Source organism: Oncorhynchus clarkii, chromosome 8, assembly GCF_045791955.1.
Source record: "Oncorhynchus clarkii lewisi isolate Uvic-CL-2024 chromosome 8, UVic_Ocla_1.0, whole genome shotgun sequence".
Classification (NCBI taxonomy): Eukaryota; Metazoa; Chordata; class Actinopteri; order Salmoniformes; family Salmonidae; genus Oncorhynchus; species Oncorhynchus clarkii.
The window spans coordinates 13,486,062-13,496,691 of record NC_092154.1 but is presented as its reverse complement, the minus strand read 5'-3'; the positions used below and the strand labels follow the sequence as shown (position 1 = coordinate 13,496,691).

The 10,630-nt window shown below is 41.7% G+C and overlaps 1 protein-coding gene across 2 annotated transcripts; it reads right to left on the bottom strand.

Moving 5' to 3' along the window:
- Positions 1-259: 259 nt before the first annotated feature.
- LOC139415521 (matrilin 3a) lies at positions 260-8,280 on the bottom strand. Of its 2 annotated transcripts, XM_071163627.1 has the most exons (5): positions 8,115-8,280; positions 5,250-5,825; positions 3,120-3,245; positions 671-772; positions 260-315 (listed from the first exon to the last, which is right to left on the bottom strand). In XM_071163627.1, the coding sequence occupies exons 1-5, from the start codon at positions 8,278-8,280 to the stop codon at positions 260-262; spliced, it is 1,026 nt and encodes a 341-aa protein (XP_071019728.1). The 2 variants fall into 2 exon arrangements, with proteins under 2 accessions (XP_071019728.1, XP_071019729.1); XM_071163628.1 differs by lacking the exon at positions 3,120-3,245.
- Positions 8,281-10,630: the final 2,350 nt, after the last annotated feature.

Sequence of the window (10,630 nt, the reverse complement as noted above, 5' to 3'; positions counted from 1 at the left end):
GGACTGACATAATTTCCTTCTAGCTGTTGCAGTGTTGTTTATCCAAAGTTCCACTGTCTGTTGTTGTCGATATCCGCCGATGTGATGGAGGACAGCAGTAGTAGTACATGCCTGTGTTGCAGTGGTCCGTGACTGATGGCGGGGCCATCGGAGGTTGGCTGACCCTGCTGAGGGTAAACAAATACACAGAGGTCAGAGTTGGAAGGTTTCAACCTAGTCTTCCTCATAGGGAATTGTTACTTACCGTTTCTTCCTCAACTTAGACAGGTCCCAAAATGTTCTCAATCTGTTCCACCCTTCCTGTCATGTCAGCTAGTGAGAAGAGTAAAGGCAATTCTTTTTCCGTGGTAAAACATTAGGAATAAGCTAACTTGAATAAAAGGTTAATAAACAGTTACATCTGAAAAACTCATTTATAACCTTTTCATATACATATATTTTTTTACAATTGATCTACAACATCAGATTATCCAGTTGACAAAGTAGCATTTGCTTCCACAAATCTAAACCGCATAATGTCATGGTAGATCATGCAACCCAGCCCATTAATCATAAAAGGCATTCAAGATAACCCATGAATTGCTTTGAAGGAGGCATACCACTGAGTCTTCAGCCTATATTGAGTGCTGCGGTCAGTTCTTTTCCTACTGTGAACTAACAGAAAGGATATGTCTGGCAGTGATCTCCTGGAGGGCGGCCTGTGTCTGCATCTGGAAAGCCAGTCTGGCTTCACACTTACAAGGGTCCTCCACCACCACCACCGCCTTAATCTCTTCATGTTGGGACAGAGCAATATTTCACGTTAGTGTTAAATATTACATAATGTATGTAAATACAGTTGAAGTCGGAAGTTGACATTCACTGGTTGGAGCCATTAAAACTTGTTTTTCAACCACTCCACAAATTTCTTGTCAACAAACTATAGTTTTGGCAAGTCGGTTAGGACATCTACTTTGTGCATGACACGTAATTTTTCCAACAATTGTTTACAGATTATTTCACTGTATCACAATTCCAGTGGGTCAGACGTTTACATACACAAAGTTGACTGTGCCTTTAAACAGCTTGTAAAATTCCAGAAAATGATGTCATGGCGTTAGAAGCTTGTGATCGACTCAAATTATGTCAATTAGCCTTTTGGAGGTTTACCTGTGGATGTATTTCAAGGCCTACCTTCAAACTCAGTGCCTCTTTGCTTGACATCATGGGAAAATCAAAAGAAATCAGCCAAGACCTCAGAAAAAAATTATAGACCTCCACAAGTCTGGTTCATCATTGGGAGCAAGGTTGCCTGAAGATAACACATTCATCTGTACAAACAATAGTACGCAAGTATAAACACCATGGGACCACGCAGCCGTCATACCGCGCAGGAAGGAGATGCGTTCTGTCTCCTAGAGATGAACGTACTTTGGTGCGAAAAGGGCAAATCAATCCCAGAACAGCAGCAAAGGACCTTGAAGATGCTGGAGGAAACCGGCACAAAATTATCTATATCCACAGTAAAACAAGTCCTATATTGACATAACCTGAAAGGCCGCTCAGCAAGGAAGAAGCCACTGCTCCAAAACAGCCATAAAAAAGCCAGACTACGGTTTGCAACTGCACATGGGGACAAAGATCGTACTTTTTGGAGAAATGCCCTTTGGCCTGATAAAACAAAAATAGAACTGTTTGGCTATAATGACCATCGTTATGTTTGGAGGAAAAAGGGTGAGGCTTGCAAGCCGAAGAACACCATCCCAACCGTGAAGCACGGGGGTGGCAGCATCATGTTGTGGTGGTGCTTTGCTGCAGGAGGGACTGGTGCACTTCACAAAATAGATGACATCCTGAGGTAGGAAAAGTATATTGAAGCAACATCAAGACATCCGTCAGGAAGTTAAAGCTTGGTCGCAAATGGGTCTTACAAATGGACCATGACCCCAAGCATACTTCCAAAGTTGTGACAAAATGGCTTAAGGACAACAAAGTCAAGGTATTGGAGTGGCCATCACAAAGCCCTGACCTCAATCCTATAGAAAATTTGTGGGAAGAACTGAAAAAGTGTGTGCGAGGACATAGGACTACAAACCTGACTCAGTTATACCAGCTCTGTCAGGAGGAATGGGCCAAAATTCACCCAACTTATTGTGGGAAGCTTGTGGAAGGCTACCTGAAACGTTTGACCCAAGTTAAACAATTTAAAGGCAATGCTACCAAATACTAATTGAGTGTATGTAAACATCTGACCCACTGGGAATGTGATGAAAAATAAAAGCTGAAATAAATCCTTTTCTATACTATTATTCTGACATTTCAAGTTCTTAAAATAAAGTGGTGATCCTAACTGACCTAAAACATGGAATTTTTACTAGGATTAAATGTCAGAAATTGTGAAAAACTGAGTTTAAATGTATTTGTCTAAGGTGTATGTAAACTTCCGACTTCAACTGTACAGTAGATAACACCACACAGGAGGAGCCTCTCACTCAATACCTCCCAACTAATGTTGTTATACTGTTGAGTTCCATATACTAGTAGGGCTTGCAATTGTTCTTCTACAGACCAGGGTTGTGTTCAGTAGAGTACATCGTAGCAAAAGGTGTTTTGCACTGGAAAATAAATGTGTTCTTATTGGACTAGATCAGGTAGTGTCTGGAACATTTTCTCCATACTAAACATGACCATGTAGAAGTACTTTACCTACTTTCAACTGATCCTCTTTGATAGCAGTAGACATACCCCAAAACTAATCCCTTACCTATCCTGGTTTTGCTCTCGTGTTCTCTAGTAGGCAAGACGGACAGCACAGAGAGTTTGGTTCCATTTGCATGGCCATGACAGGAACACAATGCTATGACAACGTTGAAGCAACCTAGCGAGTGTTACAAAGTGTTCGGCAAATGGAAAACCAAAGGTGAATCAAGTAGTAATATTGATTGTGCACCAGTTGGATTTTAAAAGCGGAATGAAGACTTATCAATCATATGCTGCTTATAAGAAAACAAGCAAATTAGAGATCTTCTGTGATCACCATCCATAACGGGTCGAGCATCTGAGCAGACTCAACATAAAGTTCAAATTATATAAAGGAGGCATATTTAGAATACAACCACAGTTAGCCCACTGACTCTTACGTTTCAGAGTACACGTTTTCTGGTCCAGGTTCAAGATATAGCCCTTCCGACACTTGCAGTGATGGGACGCGTTGCTGCTGACACATATGTGCTCACAGTCGTGTCCCATGGCACAGGGGTCCACACCTGGAATAAGCCGGGGTTAAGGGAAGGAGCTGACAAGCTAGCAGCATGGGTACAATTTCATAGGCTGGCATCATATTTGAAACTGTTAGTTTGTATGCATAAGGATTCTAAGTAAAGGTGATCTGGGGTAGTACTCTGAAGAAGCCATACTATCAAACATACTTACCTCACTGTATGTAATGGTCATTTATAACTCATTTATTCAATTTCATTCCTGGATGGCAATTTGATAGAAACGCTCATTTGTGAAGATACCATAACATGTATATATATATATATATATATATATATATATATATATATATATATATATATATATATATATATATATATATATATATATATATATATATATATATATATATATATATACACACACACACACATATAGGGACACATTTTGCCATAGCCTGTTTGATGAAATTGTGGATGCAAAGGACACTTGTATTATCTGAGTTCCAGTGGCAATATTTGCAAGCTTCAAAAAGCTGTATGGAAGTATATATTGACATAGTGCCAGCTATACACTGTGGCTGGAAAGCTGTTGGACCATACACCTTCAATGCAACTCAGCCAAGGTCCTTTGCAAACATAGTGGGGAGGTTTACGTGTCTGACTCTGGGAACATGTTTTCTTGTCCGTGTTCAAGAGATACCCTTCCCGACACTCGCAGTGATAGGAGTTGTTGCTGCTGCTGCTAACACACATGTCCTCACAGTCGTGTCCCATGTCACAGGGGTCCCAACCTGGAATAAGTTGGGGTTAAGTGAAGCCACCATCAAGCTACACACAAAGCAGCATGGGTACAATTTCATAGGCTGGTAAGTTTGGAACGGTTATAGCTTGTATGCATTCAAAAGTGATCTGAAGAAGCCATATTATCAAACATACTTACCATATATAAACGCTGGTCGTTTATAACCCATTTATAATCTAATTTCTCTAAGAAAACCTCATTTCTGTATATAGTATAAATAGCATAACAAGTATAGATACCATAGCAAAATGAACTAAGACATGTTTTTGAGCATGTGCGTGTAAGTGCAGAAGTTAGAGACATTTTTCCATAGCCTGTTTGATGAAATTGTAGACGCAAAAGACTGTGTGTTGTATTGTCTGAGTTCCAAGCTTCAAAAATGTGTATGGAAGTATATCAATAGACTATTGAAATAAGGCCAGCTATACACTGAAGGCCACCTAATGTGACTGGAAAGCTGGTGGACCATACACAAACTCAGTCAAGGCCCATTGCAAACATAGAAGGGGGACAGTTAACATAAAAAATAAATACATTTTAAAAACAATATTAAAATGTACACAACATTCAAGTTAATAAATATTAGAATGTTATGAAAAAAAAGTCAATTTACTATTCAAAATGACTTTGAAGATTTTAGAACAGTATTCTGATCATTTTAAACAAAGCTGTACGATTGACAGATTCAAAGCGATCTGTGTGTGGCATGACGCTTTGATTTCTCATTGGTCAATCGTTAATGAGCAGTTACCTCTTCGATCACCTTGCACTTGTTGAAGGACCATCCTGTCTGTTACTTAAAGTGAGGAACCATACCTGACTGTTCACTAGAGACCAAGATTGGTAAAAACTCTTGGGGCGGGTTTCCCAGACCCAGATTAAGCCTACTCCTGGACTAAGAGGCACTTTCAATAGAGATTCTCCATTAAAATAGATTTTTAATCTGTGACTAGGTTTAATCTAAATGTGGGGAAACAAGCCCAGAGTAGACAAATGGCCGAACTACTTTCCAATGGGCTGGAATCTAGTACCAGGGTATATAAACCTTTAATCCACGTGAGGTGTGTTTTTTCTCTTTACCATTTGGTCAACGTATAATTTACACTTGAATAGCAAACCTAAGGATTCAAAATGAAGTGCTAAAGAGAAAACAGATTAAACCACCCCTGTAGACGCTACACATTCTCAGACTAAAACCAACGTTTACGGTTTAGACTAGTCTCCTCCTCCACCCTGCTCAGTCATACCACACAGGGTCTCCCTGAATTTGGAGGTGAGCTTCTCGATGACGCCGTAGGTCTCCACGTAGAACACGTGGTCTTCCAGAGGGTTGCTGGCCATCAGCCTCAAAGAGGTCATGTCGGCTCGGTCCACCCCCACCGCGTAGATCTCGATGCCGGACCCCCGGGCAGCCGCTGACACCTCCTCCACCTGGTCCTGAGGACGCCCGTCTGTCACGATGATGGCCACTTTGGCGATGTTCTTTGACTTTGGCCGGGCGCCTGACTCTTCGGTGAAGGCCTCGGTCATGGCCGACTTGATGGCCAGGCCAGTCATGGTGCCGGCGGCGAGGGGCTCGATGCGGGTGATAGCCTGCTTCATGTTGGGCTTGTTCAGGTGAGCCTTGAGCAGGAACTCGATCTTGACCGTGCTGGCATAGTTGACCACGGCCACACGGGTGGCTTCTGGTCCCACGTCCAAGGTGTCGACCATGTCGGCCAGGAAGATCTTGACCTTCTCAAACTCGCCAGGGCGCACGCTGCGGGAGCTGTCGATGATGAAGACCAGGTCCAGGGGACGGCTCCTGCACGAATTGTCTGTCGCTGGTGGCAAACCAGAAGCATTGCAGCTCTTAACAAAATGGCCATATGTTCACACTGAAAAGCCCAGTTTATTTCATACAAACTCATTTCATTGACACACACATGTAGCCCTAGTTTGTGGATTGAAAAGCGACATTCATTCATATTAGTGTCCATGAAGAAAGTTGAAACAATTCAGCTACACAAAAAAATGACATTTCTCATGGTTGTTTGGGGGATGCACAACTCTGGTTGCTTGAGTTATAGGATGAAAGAGGGGTTTGCAAGGCCATGAGTTGTGCATCATTTCAGTTAGACGGTTTAGAGGTTAGTTATTACAGTATATTATGCCTTTCATGGAGCCATACTGTATCCTTTCACCTCTTAACCGTTCTTCTATGTCAATAGTTCAGGATTGGACTGTGAAAGGTCAAATTGAATTGCAAGGCTTCATTAAGCTTTGACATCCCAACTGGTGCATCATTTTAATTGATACCAGTATCCTTCTTTAATCATCCTGTTGTCAAAACTGATTCGTTTTTTTCAGAAAAAAAAAAATATATATATATATCCTTCTAATGCAGTGAAAAGTATTTAAATGTATATCCAGTTATTCATAGTTTTTCTGTTCCAAATGATAAACTGCAGAGAATAAGAAAGTATTTTTTGACTTGTCCTGGAACGCTTCACCCCAGTATTGTATGGTGTTTTGTCATTATTAGATTGCAAATAACATGAATTCTGGCTGGTTGATTATGTGATGAAATGATCATTGAGAATGGTTGATTATGTGACAGTAGTCCTGACCTGGACAACTATGGATTGAATTGGTTGGGTAGGAAGGGAAACCTGGCTTCTACCTGTCTCCACACTGGTGGTGGTGATGACGACGCCGCTTTGGGTACTGACAGGTAGTGTTGGCGGCACGGGGGTGGTGGTCACCTCCAGTGGCAAGGTGGTCATCACCGGTTGCAATGTAGTCACTGATGGTAGAGTTGGAACTGTGGTGGGTAGGTACACCACAGGGGTCGTTGGCACTGTAGTAGTTTTAGGCTGTACCAGAGGTAAAATGTGTGGACATTTACCTATGAATTTGTGGTGGTGGCTCACTGGTGGAAAAAAAACTTTAAACGGGTGGTGGTGAATTACTGGAGGTGAAAGGTCTTGGTATAGGTTGTACACCGACGGTGGCGCTCTGTGTTGGTAAGGTGGTAAGGGGACAGAGGATCTGGGGTAAGCCACGGGTGGAGATAGAGGGCCAGGTTGTTGGTAAACCACGGGCAGGTGGATCCCTGGTGGCTGGTGGTGGTAGTGATAGCCTCTATGCCTGTATGCACTGGCGTGAACTAGGGGCCACCAGAGGAGGGGAGGAGGAGCGGTAGAGCAAATTAGTTAGTCAGCAAATGGGAAAGCTGTGAGTCTATGAATTATAGTTTCGATGTGAGTTTGTATAAATTATAGTTATGGGTGTGTTGTTGATGTGAGAATGAACTCCGCTTGCTTTAAGAGTTAGCATGAGAATACTGATTAGTTTTTGAAGCATGAGTGACATTTGAGCTGGTAGCCGCTTGGCTCGTTTCGAACCAGCATAGAAGAATATCGCACTTATAAAATGTTATAAAATGTAAATTACTTACACATGCATTTAGTCTTGTAGCACATATAGATTTGACAGATATGGTATCAGTCTTATAAACTTGGATGTCATTGTTTAGCCAATAAAGCAAAATCAAGTACAATTTGTCAAATTTGAAATTGTATGGTTAAAAAAAGTCAATGTAAATCTATAATGATATTGCCCTGTTGAACTGCATGAACATGGAATGCATATGTCCCAGTACCTTTGTACACGTATTAGAATTTCCACATAGCAGACTAGGGTTGCAAAATTCTGGTAACGTTCCCAAAAGGAATCTCCAACCAGGATTTCTGGAAAACCAGGTTAAAAATTACTGGAATTTTGAAAACCTATAGCAGACAGAATTATCTACAATTCAAGGAGTGGCTATAATAAAACCAATTGTTCCGTGCATATTTTACGCGATTTTTACGCACGGATACTTGGTTGGTTCCCAATGAGGAGAAGTATAAAATTATCGGATTAATCTCTCGTGGACAGACTACGAGTAGTTGGCACACGAGATTTTGATCGGATTAGACAAATAATTGAATTCAAAAAGCTCTTTTCAATTTTGGCGGAAAATGTACTTGGCTAAACAATCAAGTGATATTCAGTGTGTATCATGACACAAAACACAAACACAAATAGAAAGGTGTATGGGGGACCGACACCTTTCTCTGAAAACCTACCTGAAGGAGCGAGGGTCCGCAGCGGTGGCCGGGCAATATTTCTACGTTGCGCATAACTTTGAGCAGTAACCTGCTGTGGATCGAATCCATTCAAACGGTACGTTCCGTATACATCAGACACAAAGAGGAAAAGGCAGTAGACGAGACTCCCGAATAAAGACTTCATTGTACCAATGTTTCTCACGTCCGTTCAAGTTCTTGCCGGTTTACCCAGTCAGCACAAATGTCTGAAACTCAAATGTTTAGGAGAGGGACTTGGAGGGTCAATTTGAAGACCACTGACTAAAGCACGTGTGTAATTATTGTCCAATCCAGATGCAAGACGGAAAAGAGCGCTTTTTCCCCCTCCCCAAACCAAACACCATTTTGGAAGGGTCAGTGATGTGCAGGATCCTTGAAATGAATTGTTTTCAGGAGGTCAAACCAATAATCACTAAGCTATTTGATTTTTAATTTTAAGACCTCTTGAAGTATCTAAAACATATACAGTACCAGTCAAAAGTTTGGACACACCTACTCATTCAAGGGTTTTTCTTTATTTTACTATATTCTACATTGTAGAACAATAGTGAAGACATCAAATCTATTAAATAACACACATGGAATCACATAGTAACCAAAAAAGTGTTCAACAAATCAAAATATATTTTATATTCTTCAAAGTAGCCAACCTTTGCCTTGACAGCTTTGCACACTCTTGACCATCTCTCAACCAGTTTAACCTGGAATGCTTTTCCAACAGTCTTGAAGGAGTTTCCACATATGCTGAGCACTTGTTGGCTGCTTTTCCTTCACTCTGCGGTTCAACTCATCCCAGACCATCTCAATTGGGTTGAAGTCCGGTAATTGTGGAGGCAAGGTCATCTGATGCAGCAATCCATCACTCTCCTTCTTGGTCAAATAGCCCTTACATAGCCTGGAGGTGTGTTGGATCATTGTCCTGTTGAAAAACAAATGATAGGATGGCGTATCGCTGCAGAATGCTGTGGTAGGCATGCTGGTTAAGTGTGCCTTGAATTTTAAATAAATCACAGACTGTCACCAGCAAAGCACACCATCACACCTCCTCCTCCATGCTTCACGGTGGCAACCACACATGCGGAGATCATCCGTTCACCTACTCTGAGTTACAAAGACACAGCTTTTGGAACCAAAAATCTCAAATTTGGACTCATCGGATCAAAGGACAGATTTCCACCGGTCTAATGTCCATTGCTCGTGTTTCTTGGCCCAAGCAAGTCTCTTCTTATTCTTGGTGTCCTTTAGTAGTGGTTTCTTTGCAGCAATTCGACCACAGAGGCCTTATTCACGCAGTCTCCTCTGAACAGTTGATGTTGAGATGTGTCTGTTTCTTAAACTCTGTGAAGCATTTGGGCTGCAATCTGAGACTGGTAACTCTAATGAATTTATCCTCTGCAGCAGAGGTAACTCTGGGTCTTCCTTTCCTGTGGTGGTCCTCATGAGAGCCAGTTTCATCATAGCGCTTGATGGTTTTTGCAACTGCACGTTTTTTCCAGATTGACTGACCTTCATGTCTTAAAGTAATGATGGACTATTTGCCTATTTGAGCTATTCTTGCCATAATATGAACTTGGTATTTTACAAAATAGGGCTATCTTCCATATTTTTAGGGGTGCCCATGTGACTGGGCATCAGAAGTGTCCGGAGGCGAGAGACACAGGTTGAGGTTACCTGGGGTAAAGTAGTGCAGACGTTGTCGTATGCAGAGGCATTGAAGAAAGTAGAGGAAGATGGGTCAAGGGAGAGGGATCCTGAGAATATGTGTGTCAGTAGTAAATCTGTGCCAGCACAGAGGGTTAGGCCAACGAGCAATATATGGTTCAGTAAGATTGGCTTTTTAGCATTCATAGCAATGGTTCTCTTTTTATTTAACTAGTCAGTAAATAACAAATTATTATTTACAATGGACGGCCAACTCCAGACGACGCTGGGCCAATTGTTCGCTGCCCTATGGGACTGCCAATCACGGCTGGACGTGATGCAGCCTGGAATTGAACCAGGGACTGCTGTGACGCCTCTTGCCTTAGACCCTGCGCCACTCGGGAGTTGAAGTCCGGGAATATATATATATATATATATATATATATTTTATCACTTTCCCCTTTTTCAATGCAAAGTATAAGGAATTCATACCCCAGTCTAGTTGGTGGCGGTAATGCAACATTTATTGAATGGCAACAGCCCTTTAAAACTCATCGAAGAAGTCTCGAGCTGGATTTGTCATTATAACATAGATTGAGGGGAAAAAACTACGCCAAAAAAAAAGAGCAGAGATCATGAAAAGAAGATGGTGTACAAGGAAGAAAGTGAAACCTTATTAATAAATATGGAGTGGGGGATTGCAGAATCCTTCTGGGAGGAGAAGATGGCGGATAAGGAATATGGAGTAGAGGACTGCATATAACTTTTGGAAGAGCAGGAGAAGGAAAGTAAATGTGACGAGAGTGAGGGGGAATTAATTTTGGTGGCAGGTGCAGTGATGACCGATGAGCGGG

Excerpts from the sequence above, each read along its gene's own strand:
- LOC139415521 (XM_071163627.1), bottom strand. The coding sequence starts at position 8,280 with ATGAAGTCTTTATTCGGGAGTCTCGTCTACTGCCTTTTCCTCTTTGTG. Across the intron at positions 5,826-8,114 it reads GCGGACCCTCGCTCCTTCAG|CGACAGACAATTCGTGCAGG; the intron begins GTAGGTTTTCAG and ends GTTTGCCACCAG. Across the intron at positions 773-3,119 it reads GAAAACGTGTACTCTGAAAC|AGATTAAGGCGGTGGTGGTG; the intron begins GTAAGAGTCAGT and ends CCCAACATGAAG.